At 43.6% G+C, this 19,380-nt stretch overlaps 1 protein-coding gene across 2 annotated transcripts in view; it reads left to right on the top strand.

Annotated features, from left to right (window-relative positions):
• The window catches only part of LOC134017248 (glypican-6-like), a 55,041-nt gene that overhangs the window by 23,926 nt on the left and 11,735 nt on the right, over nucleotides 1-19,380 (top strand). Inside the window, exons 4-7 of one of the 2 annotated variants that reach the window (XM_062456677.1) lie at nucleotides 839-1,004; nucleotides 11,799-11,929; nucleotides 12,669-12,812; nucleotides 14,091-14,120. In XM_062456677.1, the coding sequence (XP_062312661.1) occupies nucleotides 839-1,004; nucleotides 11,799-11,929; nucleotides 12,669-12,812; nucleotides 14,091-14,120 (471 nt within the window). The remainder of the gene's footprint in view (nucleotides 1-838; nucleotides 1,005-11,798; nucleotides 11,930-12,668; nucleotides 12,813-14,090; nucleotides 14,121-19,380) is intronic. The other variant, XM_062456678.1, reaches the window with a different exon arrangement.

Here is a 19,380-nt window from a genome sequence, read left to right as displayed (position 1 = left end):
GGTTAGGGAATTGGGCTAGTAATCTGAAGGTTGCCAGTTTGATTCCCGGCCCTGCCAAATGACATTGTGTCCTTGGGCAAGGCACATCACCCTAATTGCCTCGGGGGAATGTCCCTGTACTTACTGTAAGTCGCTCTGGATAAGAGCGTCTGCTAAATGTAAATGTTGAGCTAGTGTGGAGCTGGCTTCCTCAGTGGGAAGAAGAGAGATAACACCATTTGTTGTTCCCCGTGAGACTTTGAGCATCTGTGTTGATATTTGCATTGTTCATCCAACACACTACTGTTCACCTGCGCTGCATTTTCTACATCCTCCCATGTTAATATTAATGCATTTAGTCCTCATGCATTCTGAGCCCATGGAGAGGTATCATAGATATGACGACGGTGTAGCAAGGCAGTATATCCCTCTGCATTCCAAACAGTGTCTTAGCCTTGGCAGTCTCAAACTTAGCTTGACCCCTGGAGAATTGTGTATTGCAGTGCAGTGCTGTTAGACAGAAAAAGCTATTTTACTACCCATCCCATTGTTTTCTCTTTGAGTTAGTGTGATCCAGCTTTGCTGGTTTTTAATAACTGTTCTGAAAGAGGTATGGGTATAATTGTAAAAATGTGTCATTCAAATGATTTGAATCAGTTTTCTTTAAATGATGGTTTGTAGAAGAGATAATTGCACAGCAAAGAGACACATTTAACAGCATAGCACTGCAGCATTAAAGTGTAACAGTTTAGTATAATGCAAGAGTGACGCTCTGACGTTGCTGTACCCAATACAGGATCGGTGGAACAGTCCTGTGGGTTACAGGGTCCCTCTGACCTTCCTGTCCTCTTTCCTGTAGGTGAGCAGTACCCCGGCCTGCATCCGCGCTCTCACCAAGATGCTGTACTGCCCCTACTGCCAGGCCATGCCTGCTGTCAAGCCCTGTAACAACTACTGCCTCAATGTTATGAAGGGCTGCCTCGCCAACCAAGCAGACCTGGACCCAGAGTGGAACCACTACATCGGTAAGACCCTTTGGGTTTGTCTCTGTCCAAGTATCTAGACATGTCATTTCATAACGGCACAAAAGCAAAATATATACGTTTTGTGTGGGGGGTTTTTAGTGGTAAGAAAAGCGTACTTTGAGATACTTTCAGATCTCTTTCATGTTTTGAATGTTCCATTGACATGACTTGGGCATTTAGATAAAAGGGTGCATTTCTCTGCTGGTATCCTCCTTTTGTCGACATTTCATAGTGGATGAAAGGGCTTTGTTCATGGGAGTCTTGTCTCCTGCTGTGTTAAATGGGGACTTGGAGGGGGCCAGCAACACACTGATGGGAACAGAGGGTCCTGTGAGGAACAGCAGCTTGTTCAAATGGAAAGAGAAAGAAAGATTACAAATATGAATGTAACATGACATTTATCTATTTAATAGGATGCCTTTTTCAGATCCTTCATTTAAGATATGTCAAGAGGGCTGGATTGTACTAAAGCTCGAGCGAGCGTGGTAGCAAACTGCACTTCAGAGGCACATGGCATGCTGGCTGTCAGAAACAAGCAGTTGAAAAGGGGTCATAGCTCTCTGGGTAGCTACAGCCTGTCAGAACAGCAGAGGCCCCATCTTAAATACAGCACTGTGAAATGTTTGTGGAGCTGTGTGACTTTCCTAAGATTAATATTCCATTCTAACATGAGAGAGAACCCTTGTTTCTCAAGGGGGAAAGGTACAGAACATGGGATGTGCTGTCTGTGTTTTGAAATATGTCTTGGAAGGCATTCAGCCATACTCAGTTTTGTGCTAACCCCACAGGACAGTCATCGAACCTTGTAATATGGCAATTCTTAAGAGATAAGTCAACCAGTGAGTACAGAATTGCTCTCAGAAGCTTCGGTTATTTGAGTAGGATTTCTGTTTTTTTTTCCCCGAATTATACATTTCTGGTGTTTCTCCAGAGTCAACCCACTTGAAACGCTCATTCTCACGTCATCAGAATTCTCCTTACTCTAAATTGAATGATTGCTCCCAGGGTGTGGATTAAATGTCATTTTTATATCTTTTGGCTGTCTGACATTTTATTTTCATTATGGGCTGAAAGATTTTCAATTAGCTCAAGGTCCAACCACAAAGAGATATTGATTTGGTTCTCAGACGCTACAGATGCGAGCGTGTATCTGCCAGTGAGGTGACCCCTGTGGTGCTCACCGCTCCTAAGTAGTTAGTTGGGGAAGGATAGACTCAAAGAAAACTCTAAAACCTCAGCTAACCCTCCAGTGTTCTCACAGAAGACAGCGATGTGTAAATGTCACCAGAGGTGGGACCTGTATGATTCCGTATTGAGCGTCTGTGGTGTGAGGAACTAGTGCGCCGTCAAAACAGACTTTTCAGCATTCCGGTTGAGTCAGAAACACAGTCCTTCCAAAGATTGGAGAAGTAGTTCGATGTAGTCAGGACGATGCTGCTTACTTCAGACCAGGTCCAAATCTCAGTTGGCATGGTGGAGCAGACCAGGATCCATCCACTCACACACACCACAAAACAGCCTATCTCTATGTACATCCATTTCAAAATATGACTCACTCATGTAAAAGTTTAATTTCCCCGAGCTGTTTCGGCTGCCGTGTACAGAATGAAGTAACCAGTGACTGGAAGGCACAGAGTGAAAGAGAACACAAAAGCCTAGGAGAGCGACACGGATGTGGCACCAGAGCTTAAGCTAAGATATTCATCTCGACTCCGGAGGCATGTATCGAGGCCAACAGCATATGTCTGCTCCACTGACCAGAGAAGACGAGATACCACGGAGGTGAAAAGCTAATTCAACCAAGGAGTCAGAAATCCCTTACAGCTGGAAGCTGAGCTCCCGATAGCAACAATTTTTTTTCCCCCTCGCCACCTCCTCACTGCATCCCTCCATCCAGCAGGGAAGAACACTCCTAGCATTTAACTTTTGACAGAAGTTGTACAACAAAAAAAGTCACATAAGGCTACATCTGACCTTCATTTATCCACAGTGTGAGTGTGTAGGGCAGAGGGACTTTGGCGGCACTGCCAAAAGCAGGCTAAAACAGCTGTTCATTCAATGCAGCTGTGCCTCCATTCATTCTGCAAAAATATGAATTGCTGCCTAACATCCATCTCCTCTCAGAATAGCTTTGTGCCAATTCTGAGCATCCGTTTACGCATAACCGAAGACGGAAAATGGGAGAGTCTGAATAAAGCTCACATTATATTGGTGGATGTGTGCATGTTCTTTTTCGTCTTTGAAAGGATTTAATTGTGTTATTTATGAAAACACAGATTAGGCTTGGCAGATTCATATTAAAAGATGGGACTATTAGTACAGCATGTTAAGCACCAATGTGAACTAATTCAAGTCTTTGTATTTCTGCATATGTCTTTGGACACTGAAGACAACACACTAGTCTTCATGCCAACTATCTCAATTTTATACCTCTGGGAAGCAGCTCTCAGTCATATTTTTTTCTGAAAAGAACATTTGGTTTGTTTTATTTCTCTCTCAGGTGGCAAGACCAGCCAGTCTGCACATTTCTTAGCCGTAGGCAGAGAACAAATGGTACTAGCAAATACAATATGAGAGATATTTTACTTAGAACAAAAATGTGAAATTCTCTATGATCCTAAAAGAATCCTAGGCCCAATGTGGCTTTTGAATAACTCATAATTATTTCAGAGTACAGAAAGATCTTGCACTCAATGATGGAGTAGTGTCTACCACCTGTAGAGATTAACCAAGTTTTCAGATGGCTAATGTCAGTGTCATCAACAACATGAAATCAATCTCTGATTCGTGAATCAGAGATTCTGAATAATTAAATGAGATCACTACCATCTGATCATGTCCAAGATTATCAGTGAACTGGACATGAAAGATGTTGGCCCGAGAGTCATTTTCAGACGTTCCGTATGTAAACAACATGCATAGGGAGCAGTGTAAGTATGGATATAAATTGTGATCTGTGAACAGCAAGGTATTTGTCTCTCTCTTCCTCCAGAGATATTTGTTTAATTAGAGGGAATATAAACATGGATTATATTGGGTTCACTGAGTAGACAGTTTTTAATCCATTTGTGCCCACTGAATCACTCCAAGATTATTATGGAAGCAGATGGCAGGTGATATATTTCATATTCCTCCCTGAAATGTAAGAACATGTTAATTGAAATGGAAAAATACAGGCATTGTTTGGAGTGTGTTTTGTATGACGTATACAGTAAGTGTGGCCTAGTTGGTCTGGTGTCGATGGATTAGATTTGAGGCCAGATGTTTTTGAAGAGAGGAGCCAGTTGAAGCATTGAGTAACTGATGAACAGATGTTGTGCACACTTGAGCAATTGCACATCAGCATGCTTTATTCAGCAAATTCTCCCGGGTTTAACAGCTCTGTGTGCTTCGCATAAATGTGTATTTATTTATTTTGTATAATCTTTTTTGTGTTTATTCTGCAGTTGTTGGAATGTTCTTTACACCTCTTGAGGCTTGATGACATGCTTTTGATGGAGGAACATCTTTTCAGTGGATTGATGTTTTTAAGTATCTTATTCAGGAGTGTTTTTTAGAACATTGTGTATTGGGCTGTCAGAGGCAGAACTGATGTCTCGATCAGCGTATGGGGTTTGGACATCAGTTACATGCTGTGGTGATGAATACGGACGTCTTTAGTTTACCCCCCAACATGTCATTATCATTTTTTGTGTTGACAGGTAGGGGTTGACAGCGATGATAGAAACCCATTTTCCTTTTTCAAATGTGCTAATACTTTAGCGCAATCTAAATGTGTTCCACTTGGCCACCTGACAGCTCCCATGTACCTTACTTTAGCTTTGCTTTAGCTGTCCAGAGTTGTCTTTTCCTGTCTGTGGAGACACGCCACCACACTGGAAGTGATCTGCATCGATTGTATCTGCTCATTCCTCTTTAATTGCATGATTTGTTTCACTGAGTAACTGGAGTCGACCACAACCCCACATTTCTTGAAAATTCAAGCCAACAACATTTCCTGTCCTTTGTGAAGATTTCCTCATGTATAAAATATCGGCAGAAAAAAAAATCTACACTCCACCAGGGGCTTGCGCATGGCTGAAAGTTAGACCTCACAACTGGACCAACATATCTCCTATGCGTAGGCTCTGTAGGGAGTGAAAACGTGATCAAGTTGTTAATTCATTTGGTGTCTTTACATTTGTCCAAACATGGATGTAATGAATTGCAATTTACACTTCAACACCACACTAGCTAATGGAAGCAGCCAAGAGGGACTTCCGCACGAGGATTTATATTCCGCTACATCTGTCTCTGTCTCTTGGAAAAAACGGAACCATCCACAGCTACGACTTACTGGTGTGCATGAGAACTGTAAATACGGTGGCTTTAAAAGAGATCTCCGCCTGAGAAAAATAGCCTCGAGTCAGTTCTGATCAGAGGTGGGTTTGTCAGAGTGCGAGACAGAAGCACCTGATACAGTTACACCTCTGTTTCACAAAATGGAGGATAACTGGAAATGATGGCTGTCTGTGGGCTTAATTTCTGTCATGACTTAAGGTTTTCATGACAGTTCTATTTTTGACAAAAGGATTGGTATGGCAATTGATCTTTTAAGATACTCAAATGACAAATTGCTCAACGTATTTTATAGGTGCTTACAGTATATATGAATTTCAAAAGGCTTTCATGCTGTTCCTGCTTTGTAGTAACAAGTGTTTCAGGTTAGCTGAGGGTCTAGGTTCTGCTGCTGGATAGGTGTCAATCGGAGGAACGTCAGCCCAGGAGACTTGTTTAGAGTGTGCATGTGTGTGTGTGCATATGGGGGGCAATGAACATTAGAGGAATTAACTGATAATGTATAGCATTTTATAAGCCTCATCTGACAGGACGTCATTGTCCTGGAATTGTATAGGGTCCCACTGTGATGCAATGTAGCAAGGAAATTAGTGCAAAGCACCAGACTATCTGTCCTGGACATTTTTTCTCCATTAGTGTGTTTGCTTTTCTTCCATCTCTTGAGTCACTGAGGTCTGAATTTCCATCCTGGGTGTGCAAGCCTTTAAACAGGGGTGATTTAGCAAGGTCCTCCCTCATAGCTATTTCGCCCCACCTCAGGAACCTTGGTTAAATGGATTTATAATGGCTGTTTGCTCTGACTAATCTATGTGGCCTGTTTCACCACACATGGACACAGGGTTAAGCAAATACAAATAAGTAATCTTATATCCTCTGTGATATGTGACCACACTTGATAGAACTCAGAGGAGGGTGTTAATGTCCCAAGTGGGAGGAAAGGAGAGGGTTGGATGGTCCAGGCTGTTAGGAGAAATGGTTTTATTTAATGAGCCCTGAATTACTAGAACACAATCCCAAACACATTAAGAATGCATTTCTGGAAGACGATATGTTCAGAATGTGAACGATTTACCTTACCTTATCTCGCCAGCTTCAAGTAACATATTACTAACGCTACGAACAACTCTCGAAGTGCACTGAAGAAATCTGTCCTTAGAACATGACCCTGGTTCAGACTCGAAGCTAAGCATAACCACTTCCCAGACCCGACCTTTTAGTTTGATTTGACTTTATTTCTCAACTTAAAATACATAAAGGAATTCCTGAGAAAAGACAGATGAGTGCTTCTGCAGCTGTTATCTTCTTAACAGCAGTTCCATCCGTTCTTGTGGCATTCTCAGTGCAGTTCAACTGCTGAAACCGTGTCCAGATCACGATTGGGTTTTGTGGCAATAGTGCCCTCCAGAACATGTGGCTTTACGAGGAGAAAATGTATGTTGACTGTAAGGAAGGATTTCCTCAACATATTTGTGGATAGCATAGTTGAACCCCCCTGTCAGCATGCATTAGAGGCCTGTGGACAGATGTTGTGTAAAAAACTGGAGCCCTGTGACATTCCCAACCCCATTAGTAAGGGGATCTGCTGGTGAATGGCTCATTATTGAATTCTGCTGCTGAGTTTCATTAGCACTAAGGCATCATACAATCAGTGTTGCCCTGGAGAGCATAAGGTTTCCTCTCTAGAAAGACATGCCCAGTATGTGCTACAGTGACAGTCTATTTACAAGCACACTGATTAGGGTATAGAGGGAGCAAACTGGCTCACACTAATGCAACCAAACCACTAATGTTTTGTTTCCATTTTAACTCTTAAGGGTAAGTATGTCGACTGCATGTATATTTTGTACAAAAACGTAAATAACTGTTAAAAAAAGTTTTAGTACATTTTACTACCACTTGGGACCTGGAACAATATTTTAGGGGTAATCTGTATTATCAAAAGTCTGTGGTTGGAAAAAAAAATGTTTACTTGTATCGGCCTTATTGGCAAAAGAAGAGGCTATGTTGACAGCTTTTAGATATTCTACATCCAAGTAAGTCCTGTACTTGTTTTTAGGGATTGTTGTTCTAGACAAACACGCACAGGGATTCAAGGAGATCCTACTCTGTTCCACAACAGCACTCCTTTCCACAGCAATGTTTCCCTTCTTTTAGTTTCCATCCACACCAACTTCTGAGCCCTGTAGAAGTATGTCTCCACTCCCCCAAGAGAACCATGAGATAGATTACTGCTATTCGCAAGGGGCATTATTTGAGTCTTCCTGCTGGGTAGGATGTGTTTCATGCACATCGTTTTTATCTTCAGGTTAAATATTCATGGACTATGTTTTAAGCACAAGGGTTAAAAGAGGCCCCCAGTGCTCTCCCAGATTAAAGGACACCTGTGTCAGACCTCGATTGTTTCCCCGTCTCGGCAGTTCCTCTTGGTTGAGCTGCCTGTGGCATTAGCATCAGGGTTCAGAGTACGAGTGAGGAGCGGCTCACAGAACAGTGTCTCCAACTCAGATTTGCTGTAAACCATCAACGAAAACCACTTCTGTTGTTGCCTGTTGCATTGAAGGTTGAGCACTGTCTGTATATTCAGAGCATGGACTTTGTGATCTATGTTTGGACGTGGTGTCTGATAGCTGTCTGTTTGATTTCTCTTAACAAGTCTCAAGAGGTTGGTACTGTATCAGAGATCTGACACTTTCTGGTAAGGTCATTTAGAAGCTACAGTATAAATGAATTGAAAGAAGGCACAAAAAATATCTGTTGGGAAGTGGGAATTTAAATTTTGTTTAAATTCAAGTCAAGGAGACTTTTTTTTTAAGTTCTCGGACCGTCTCCTTAAATGTGTTATTGCAATGAATATTTCAGTGGAACTGGGGGCGGTTTCATTTGTGTGAATGTGTGTGTGTATGTTTGTGTGTGTGAGTGTTCTCAAGGACTTTTTCATCAGGAAAAAATTCGAACAAGGAGCAATACACTTTCTTTTGAAAGCAATTTTTTTTTCACCGTGTCATACAGCACCATTAGCTGGCTGAGTGAACCGCAGATGAGCTATGCTTTACAGAATCCAAATTACACAAGAGCCATTTTTCATCCAGGGGATCCTTCACAGGCTAAGAGTCATAGATAGGCCTTTTCACTCCCTTATTTGTCCTTGTCTACAGTAGCATTGCTAGCCGATACTGCCACTGTTTTGGTGGGCTGCAATCTTGATAAGTAGGCAGAACATAGATTGACTGCAGAAATACACAGTGTTTTTATTTTCCTGGCCTTGTAGTACTGTATGTTTCAGTGATCAACTGAAATACGAGACCTCAAGGGAAGGAAAAATGATACGCTAATTTGTGTAATTGTTCTACAATTTTGTATTACTGTAGCGCTAGTGATATTTTAAATGCTTAAATAAGCACTTGTACAATGCATTTACTTGTGCATTCATATATTGTCAGATCGATTGCTGTATTTTATTCTCAACTGCACTGATTTTAGTTGAGTATTTTTCTATATGTAACCATAAAAACACATTCAAACTGTTGTCGCCTTCCCATCGTGCATCTTAAAATAGGACAAGATGAGTCAATTTGCATAGCTGTGTGGCGATGATAACCAGATTTCCCTTTTGTTGGCTGGTGTCCTATCTCCACACTACAAAAAGTGGTGCAAGGAGCGGTTTGGCTCATAGGAGCAGTGCAGGCTCTGTGGACCAGCTCCAGCTCCCCTCATAAATGAGAGTCATTAATTCTCCATGTAGGTAGAGTCTGCCACGTCCCTCCCTCTCCTTCGAGACAGAGGTGTGCTGCCCTGGTCCGACTTGACCCAATCAACATTGCCATCTCCTGTCCCTCCTATTCTCACTGTCTCTCTCTCTCTCTTCCTCTCTCTTTTGCACTTTCCCTCTCTCTTCCGGTCTCTCGCTCTCTCTCGCTCTACCACCCTCTCTTTCATTCGCTCTCACTCTCACGTTCCCTCTCTAGCTCTCTGTCTCATCCCCTTACTCACTCTCACTCTCTCTCAGTCTCTCGGGGATTTGTGTGGGATGAGGTACTGTATCCGTTCCTCCTTGTGTTTAAGGATCCCATCAGATAAACATATCTTAACCCAACACAGCTAGCAAAGAAGATTGCCATCTTTTCTGATGCTAACGGCAACTCCATTCACTCACCATTTGATGTGAGCCAAGTTGCTGTGTTCAGTGGGCTTGTATCTTCAGAATCAACAGCATTTGCATACAACAGTATTGTTCATGTCTGGATCTCAGGGAGTCATCCTTCTTTTTGTCCCATCATAGACTATACCTGAAGCCAGTTCAGGACAATAACATCTCTCATAATCAGCCAGTGGCATTGTTACAGTAGATTCAGACTTGTCTCATATAATAAAAGCTTAGAGCAGCAACACACTGTAGCTACGTATGTTTGCATTATAGACGATGAGATATGTGAAGGCGAGGAACATATATGTATGACATACAAGACATATGTTCCGTATAGTTTGTTGATCCAATGTACTTGAATAATCTCCTAGCAACAAAAGCGAGTGCCGTGGCCTTGAGAGACAGTACCGGGAGAAACCCAGTGCTATCTTTGCTGGACTCAAAAACACCATCACCCGGCACAGGGATATCTACCGGTTATCTCCCTGCCCCAGCATAAACAAACATGAGGCACTCTTCAAAGGCCGAGCCGCAGACATAATTGGAAAGGAAATGGCACCCAAGTAGAGCTAGCACTTGCTGGCTCTTCCTCCCAACCATTAGTGATCTCAGGTCTCCAAAGACGGTGGTCAGGGTTGTACACACTTTCACATTATGGAAAAGTCGCACCTTTTTATGAAGCTGTTAGATTTAAAAAAAAGCCATCCTTACAATATTTTTGTTGTGTTTGTGATATTTTTGCCTTAAAAGCAAGCAAGGTTTTTCCCCTATGTTCACTGACAAACAACAAGCACTACACTATTATCATTGTTATAGTCATGTGAAGGTTATTGCAGTAAGGCAGCTCTTTCTGAAGACAGAATAGCATTCGAGTCAGTGGAATATGCTTGGTATTTGCAAGCAATGTTAAAAATAAATATGAATTTATGAGTGGCCAATGTTTTCTCAGGCCCCAAATGGAGTGATGACTTCATTGAGCAGGGCGGTAATGACAGTCATTAGAGCAGCCTGAGGGTTAGGTCTGGTCCTGGGAGGTCTCTGGGATGGATGGAATCTGGGCAGCGCAGGGCAGAGGCGCTCTGCCTGCCTGACAGCCAGCCTACAGGCCTCGCTATGTTCTCCTATGGATGGTTAGGACAGTACACCAGCTGTCCCTGTGGGGCACTGCTCATACTCCAAACTGCCATGACACAGACTGTCACACATTAACAGGAATATTCCCCTCGGGATAGAGCAGACTGCTCAGGTTAAGGACAATAACAATTAACCCTTGAAGCTTGGAAAGGGCAAATCTGGTAGACTAAGGGATTTAAGACAGCGAACATAAGCGTGGTCCCTTCTGTGCAGCGCAGGAGAGATACTGACAGCTTCAATTTATAAGGCTCACAGAGAATTGTTATTTTTAACTTGCTATCACGGATGTTTTATCTAGAGATGGTGCGACGGATTGTCTGTTGAAGACTGAACAGTAGTTTGATTGGCACATGAAAATGCAGGGTTGTTCTAATGATATGCACTGTCTCTATTCTGTGTGCCGACGAGGCCATATGGTTTCAGTTCACATTAAGAACTGATTAGGCAGTGACCTCACACCATCGCATCGGTACCAGCAGCAGATGTAAATAAGACCTCAAAGTGCTTGGCTCTTAGAAATTCAGAATTAAATCAATGACTCATCATCCCTATTCATTTTGGTCCATATAACTAAATTATATTGACTCTACTGAGCTGATATACATAAAAATGTAATTTACTCTCAGAAGCATTAATGTTACATGATTATGGGGTACCATGATTATATAGATCAAGTTACTGCATAGGCAAAATCTACATATGTTTGTCAAATTGTCAATTGGCATTGAAATGTATGGGTTAAAATTAATTACTCATAATAAACTTTCATTCTAAGTGTTGTTTGAATTTCATGTGTCTTGGTCAAGGTTAATCATCAAGTCATAATGTGTTCAGTATGTCCTTACTGCCATAAAAAGTAGATGTGTCTACGTTGTGACAGCAAGGTGCAACGTTACATTCACATTTATAAATGTTAAAGACTGATTCTCCCTCCCCTCTCTACCTGTCCCTCTCTCTCGCTCTCCTACTCTCTGACTCTACCTGTCTCTCTCTCTCTCTCTCTCTCTCGCTCTCCTACTCTCTGACTCTACCTGTCTCTCTCTCTCTCTCTCTCTCTCTTGCTCTTCTACTCTCTGACTCTACCTGTCTCTCTCTCGCTCTCCTACTCTCTGACTCTACCTTTCTCTCTCCCCCTCCTTCCCTCTCCATCCCCTTGCTCTCTACTGCTATTGTGACAGATGCCATGTTGCTGGTGGCACAGAGACTGGAGGGACCTTTCAACATTGAATCTGTCATGGACCCTATTGATGTCAAGATTTCAGAGGCCATCATGAATATGCAGGACAACAGTGCCCAGGTCTCCTACAGGGTATGTCAAGCGAGTGTATTCCTAAGAGTCCACACAGTGTCTAAACTCCAGGCGATTATTTAAAAACTTTTAAAAGTAAAAAAACTCACTGAGAAAATATGATTCATATCCTCATTCTACAGTGAGACACCAGGTGAAAGCATGTGTAAACTTGGAGCTTTATCCAACGAGCCTAGGTCTTTAGGTTTGTGCCTCTTGCAACACGTTCTAATTATATGTCCATTTTTAGGTCTTTGCATTTGAATTGCATGTTTTCTCCTTTGGTCAGATAATCTTAGTTCAACTAACAGTAGTTAATGTGTTCCTGTGTTTTACTGCACTTCCCTTTGCCCACAAAATTGTAGTCACAGCTTGAAAAAAATTAGGTGGTTGTAAGGAGAATCTTTGGCCTACACAATACTGGATGCCTAAGATGGTTCAAGGCTAAATGCTTGGTTGGCTTCCTACAGTACACATGCTGTTTTGTTTATCTTGAAAGTATATTGCGGTGCGTTTCTCGTTATCCTCTATAAACTTAACTCCATGATCTTTTTATAAGCTTGGTCATGCCCCAGTTCAACAACCTATCTACATGGTCAGATGAATGTGCCACTGAGCTCTGTCATGTTGCTGCTGTGGGGGGTGAACCATCCACACAGCCTTAACTAAACAGCATCCTTTTCCCTCTTGTCCACATCCCACGTAATTCTAGCTGGTCTTGCAGTCCGACAGTTGGATACCCATCTCTGTGTAATTGCAGGTTTTCCAAGGCTGTGGCCAGCCCAAACCCTCAGGAATGGGCAGGTCTGCCCGGGGCGTTTCGGATGTGTTCAACGCCCGCTTCAGACCCTACAGCCCAGAAGAGAGGCCGACCACTGCAGCTGGTACCAGCCTGGACCGACTGGTAAGGCACACACACACACACACACACACAAGCATCTTTGCTTTACACACACACTAACGCTGACACAGATGTAGATTAGTGAACAACAACAACACAAAATGATAAGAAACAGAAACAAACTCACAGAGACACAGTGAAAAGCATCCAAAACACAGAGGTGGACTAGTACTACCTTCTGCAGCACACACACACAAACACACACCAGCCCAGAGGCTGAAACCGTCAGTTAAGGGACATGTGGAGGCAGACAGGGCTTTGTGCTCAGACGGGACTCTGCCTCAGTGTAAACACCATTTGTCTTTCTGACTTGACAGTGTTGATTAAAGCTGATGATTTGCCATGGTAGGCCCCGGAGCCGGAAATTAATTCTTTGTGCTCGTCCTCCAGCCAGGGCTCCCTATCGATCCCTGTTTGTTAACAAATCATCAGCTTTATGCCACGAGGGCAGGGAAAGGTGAGCCAGGTTCTATCCGCTTCCCTCTCAGCGTTTGAACTTCACAAATGAAGAAACAACACAGACGTGATTTTTCCGACGCTTGACGGGGGGCGAGAAGGATCCAGTTATCTGTTTGTGTCGCAAAAGCCCTCACGGTCCATCAGATTAACGCCGGGCTGTTTCGTTGGATCCAGTTGAGATTTTAATCTCAGACAACCTTGACACCGGAGCTGCGTGCTACTGAGGCCAGAGGTTAACATGGAGCTGGCAGGCCAATTGAGCTGAGGGACAGTTCTCATCAGGGATTACCCCTCACAGCAAGTGCTCTGCTCTCCTTAGCATCCAGAGTGGGAGAGCCAGAGCTAAAAGTTCCACAAATTGGCTGATTTTGTCTCTCGATCATCCAGTACTATTTATATGTCTTGCAAAAAGTCCTCTCGGTTACTATTACTGCCACCTGAATAATATTCAACCTTAGGAAAGATAGTCTTTTTTGTTGTTTCAGTTCATACTCAATCTACCTTTTTTGCAAACACATACTGTAAACACAGACATATATCACCCCCTTCCCTCCAGAAACTGTACTCATAGTCATTGAACTTTATTAATTAGAACAGAGACATTTCATACACATTCATGGAATTGTGCAATGTGAATTTCAGAATGACAAGAAATTATAATTGTCCTCACTGTGTCCTCCATAAAAACATATTTTAATCTGATGTTGGAGTCTTGGATCCTGTGCTTATGCTCTTAGACCTTGTGTTCTTGCATGTTCACGTTCCTCCTGTGCTTTGCTGTGTTTAATCAACTCTCTTTTCTTTTTCTCTGCTGCACATCAGAGGATTGTCTGGAGTGCAATGCAGCACAGCGTAAGATTTACACATTTCATAATTAATCTCGGCTTTCCCTTCCCATCAGAGGTGTTTTCCAGGCACCATTGTCTCTCATCTCCCCTCCTTTATGGTGCCCTTAAAGTTGTTGTCACTGGAAAATAAATCACATGTATTTCATAGTTGCCTTATACTAGATCCTGTATTACAGATATGTTTTAAATGGCGACATCCTAAACACGCTCTGTGACATCCAAGCTCATGTAGTTCAAAGCACCTGATATATTCCACAGTCCCACACTCTGCTCCCATAAGAACACACTTCAAATGACCTTTTTATGTTATGACGAAATAGTCCTCGTTTGATTCACAAGGAGTTGTATTTTTGGAATTCTCCAGACCTTGGTCGCAACCACTGTGTTTTATTGGCCTTTTTGTCAAATGTCAGCTGTATGAACGTTGTATTAAACGGCCTCTTTGCTGTTACCACTGGGAAGAGCTGGTGAGGTGTGCTGCAGTTTCTCCTCTCTGGAGATCTGCGACATGTTTTTCCCAGCCCACTCTATCTATCGAGACACATCTGAGACCTCCCTTGCTTTAGCTAATGGAGTCAACTCCTGGAGGGCCACAGCCAATCACTAGGTGACCTACTCCATCAGAGCTGACACAGTAAAAGTCTGCAGGTGGAGGAGGAGCAAGTGGAGGAGGAGGAGGAGGAGAGTGAGGAAGAGGTGGGAAGGAGGGAAAGCTTGGAGGATGAGCTGGTGGCCATGGCAATGGTGATGTATCCAGGGCTGCACTAATGACACAGTAAAAAGAAGACTCCAGCCTGCTCATAAATAACTGGGCAATTAGCCTGCTTGGAGATTCCCATAAGGTGGGTGGTGAGTGGCAGGAGCTTATTTTGGACATGTGATCGCTAGACAAGGACACCTAAGCACGGGAGCTCCATTATTGGTGTCTGTGTGCTGCTGGAACTATGGGCAGACTGGGACCTGCAGCTCTGTTTGGCTGGCAGGTTCCCCTGGCAGGGTAGCTCCCCAGCTCAGAGCCAGACACCATGGTACCACACGGTTCTTCAAGTTCTTATGAGTTTGGGGGAATCGGCTGCTGCCGTTTTCATACTTGTGTTGTGCACTCTCCCGCGTTCGAAGTCTGTGTAATTGTTTGCTTACGTGAAGCTGGCTGTTGTCTCAAAGCAATAGACATTTGACAAGCTTCTTTGAAACGGAATTGCCAGTCATGTTGCAACAGCTTTGCGACCTTATCCTTCTGTATCATTGATAACAGAGGACATTCACACTCGCACCCTGAAGTTACAGAGCTCTTCGACAGAAGTTATGACAGCTCTGTGTTAAGTCACTCATGTGTCACTATCTTTGACAGCAGTTGACTGAACGCATTTGTGTTCCATTTAGTCATTTATCAGACGCTCTTATCCAGAGCGATGTGTTCCAATGTGGGGGCGGCGCTTCTCTGTCCAGATACGACACAAACACACACAGTGAAAACTCCCCCCACAGCCAAGCGGATTACCTCCCTTTGACCGTCATTAAACAAGATCCTGCTGTCTCCAGTATCTGCAGCCCCCCCATCCCAACCCCGGCCCCCCCCATCCCAACCCCTCCCCCCCCACCCCCAACCCCCCGCTGCTCAGGCAGTTATCAGCGTCACAGCGTCTATCTGTTTATTCATCATCAGGGACGTCTGGATTCCCAGTGGGAGGGTTCCTCCCCCCTTACATCTCCCTCGTCCCCCACTCACCGTCCTGGTTTACATTCCGTAACATCATAATCACCGGTGACAGTGACATTGCTCGTGATTGTAGCCCAGTTGCAAAGCAAAAGCGTCCTTTGATTAGGAGTTTAGGCGTCTGACTTCCAACGTTGCTAGCGCTGAGTCCGGGACACTGGAGGTATCCCAGGGTGCACCTTGGGCGCGTCGCCTGTGCGGGTTTTTACGGAGCAGCCCGCAGGAGTCGACCCACCTTCAGCTCAATGAGGCACGACTGCTTAATTGCCTGACATCCTGTCACAGGACACCGTCACTGCCACCAGAGAGGAATGGATATAGGATGGAGCAGAGAGACTGGAAGGCACCAGCAGTGTCAGGCTCGAAGGCCCTAACCGCTGGTTGATGAGGACCTGAGGGTTTTTAATGTGTAATTTAGAAGATGTCGTGTCGTAGGTCAGGATTCATATTGAGCGTCCATGCTGGCACAGTCAGTTGGTGTCTACCGCTTGTGCTTGGATTCTAGTTTCAGTGATTGTGGAGCTGATGTGGGATGTCGCATGAGCAACATGAACCTCGTCGGTGGAATTAGTAACTGGACAATTTACAAGATTCCAAAAGCTTGATTTCCCTTTTTTTGTGAACTGATACGCTGAGATCCATTTGCACGCACTTGCAGAACCCATGTGATCTCCAGCCTCTATACAGTAGTGTGGACGGAAATTAATTGTGGTCTCATTGATTGCATTTGGGAGACTGAAGTCCGCTCTCTGTACGTGGACGTGGCGCCTTATGTGCAGTGAAGGAAATTGGATACTTCTAGAGCACTGCCATAGATACCAGGCTACAGCCAGTCCTAATTAGATGATCATCATCTTGCAACCCAGCAGTCGGCTGCACACTGCCTTATCTGGGATTCTGGCCTTTGATTACAACCATTAAAAATATCACTTCATCTCACCGTTTCTAATGCTGTAATCTTTGTCATGCTGGCAGTCATTCCCTCCCCTCTGTGAAGCTCCTTCTTTAATTTCCAGAAAAATAATACAGTATGTGCTGTATTTGACAGTTTGTTGCCGTTCACAGGGGAACAAATATGAAATGCCCGTGTGGTTGCTGGAGTCATATGCCACTGCCAGAAGACATCCATCTTCTCCTTCCCCAAAGTCTTGACCCGTACGTAATGCTTCAACAGCCCTGGACCATTTTAAGCCACCGAAACATTCTGGTTTGGGATACGGCTTAATGGAAATAAATAGGCCTATCCACATAGCCCTTCTCACAGTTGTTTTATTTATTCTTTCTAACCTAAGACATGCTATTATGTAGATTCCACGGATTCTAACATAATTGTTTTGAATCCTCAGACCACATAAAAATAAACATTGTAAAAACCAGAGTCCTTTTATATGATAGCATTCCTAGCTCTGTAGAAGGAGCTGCACTCTGGCATACCAATGTAATAGTTGAAAATGGTAGCCTGACAAATTCAGCAAATACCAGCAATCATGGATAACCACCCGAGAAACTGGCTCCAGATAAACGTTCAAACACACAAAGGGACCTAACCTGCTTAGTGTGTGCTTCAAAGCATCTAGAGCCACTTACGTATGAAGTCATTTACCAGCCTGTTGCGTAGGAAATTCACACTGGTGACTTGAGAGCACGATAGCTATATTAGTTGTTGTTGCCCACATGCAGTGCGATCTCCAAATGTACCCCCCTATGACTAGTCAAACAAGGTGAGTTGTGTTTTGTGTAAGATTTGTGTTGGAGTTGTATTGAAGTTATCATTTGTGTTGGAGTTGTGTTGAAGTTGCCGTTGGCAATAATGTGTTGGTCTCATTGGAATGAAATAAAAAAAAGGGTTACGATTTTGTTTTGATTAGCTCTCAAGCTGTCTTCACGAGAGTCTCTTCTGAGAATGAAAAGTTCTCTCTTGACAGCATAGCCGTGTTTAGAGTTTAAAACCCAAGTGAAAAAGTAGGTTGAATCCCCAAGAACGTCACTCTGCTCTGCTTGTGCAGATGAACAGTCCTGGCACCAAGCCGTTCTTTAGCTATACTTTGCAGGAAGTTTACTTTTCCAAGTTTAAGTTCCAAGCAACACTCCAACTTAATAAGAAACTTGCACCATACCCTGATCTATTTAATCTCTGATCATATTCAAAATAAACTTTTTATTAAAAATAAACATTCAGCATTAAGGTTTACGGAAGCTACTTTCATTCATCAAATACTCATACAGAATGTATTCATTGTTGGAAGGCTGTACCCAGTTTGCAAAAATATCAGACTTGAAATAAACTACAGAACTTCAGAAACAAGACAGATCTTCCCAGGTATGTGAGGTTTTATGGAGAGGACAAAAATGATGATTATTAAGAGATCCTTTGTCATGTTTTCTGTCATGTTCTCACTGTGTCCTCATTCACTGAGCTCCACCCATAGATCGCTCTTTCATGGAGACTAATGGCCGTGCCATTAAAGCTCTACTTCTCTTCATATCTGTCAATACGTTAATGAGACACATTGGCCCCATTACACTTTGGCCCCACTACCTCCCTAGGGATCTTGGAACAGCAGGGATGGAGAGAGAGAGAGAGAGACAGAGAGAGAGAGACAGAGACAGAGAGAGAGACAGAGAGAGAGAGAGACAGAGAGAGACAGAGAGAGAGAGAGAGAGAGACAGACAGACAGAGAGAGATAGACAGACAGACAGACAGACAGAGAGAGAGACAGAGAGAGAGAGAGAGAGAGAGAGAGAGAGAGAGAGAGAGAGAGACAGAGAGAGACAGAGAGAGACAGAGAGAGAGAGAGAGAGAGAGAGTGAGAGAGAGAGAGAGAGAGAGAGAGAGAGAGAGAGAGAGAGAGAGAGAGAGAGAGAGAGAGAGAGAGAGAGAGAGAGAGAGAGAGAGAGAGAGAGCAAAAGAGAGAGAGCAAAAGAGAGAGAGCAAAAGAGAGAGAGAGCAGAAAGAGAGGAAAGAGAGAGAGAGAGAGACAGAGACAGAGAGAGAGACGAGAGAGAGAGACAGGAGAGAGAGACAGAGAGAGAGAGGAGAGAGAGAGCAAACAGAGAGACAGGGAGAAAAGAGAGAGAGAGACAGAGAGAGACAGAGAGAGAGAGAGAGAGAGAGAGAGAGAGAGGAGATGAGAGAGAGAGAGAGAGAGAGAGAGAGAGAGAGAGAGAGAGAGAGAGAGAGAGAGAGCAAAAGAGAGAGAGAGAGAGAAAAAGAGAGAGAGAGAGCAAAAGAGAGAGAGAGAGCCCGCTCAGGATCACTTTCTGTTCTTCTCTACGGCGTCAAGCTCCCCTTTAATCATCTCCCTCTCTCAACATCTTCTCCTCTACCTAGCCTGGGGCAAATCACCAGCACGAAACTCACCACCATTTCATCAATATTCTGTCATTTTTCTTCACCAAGGGATGCTTGTTGATAAATTGAGCTCACCATGATAAGAGTATATAGACTAACTGCTTGGTCACCTGGGGAACAAGCCTGAGGTCTGGAACACTGGATATGTAAAAAGGGCTGCTTGGAATGGAGCACACTGCGAGGTCAGGTCAGTTA

This window comes from Osmerus eperlanus, chromosome 3 (genome assembly GCF_963692335.1).
Source record: "Osmerus eperlanus chromosome 3, fOsmEpe2.1, whole genome shotgun sequence".
NCBI lineage: Eukaryota > Metazoa > Chordata > Actinopteri > Osmeriformes > Osmeridae > Osmerus > Osmerus eperlanus.
This window is presented reverse-complemented; position numbering and strand designations above follow the sequence as displayed.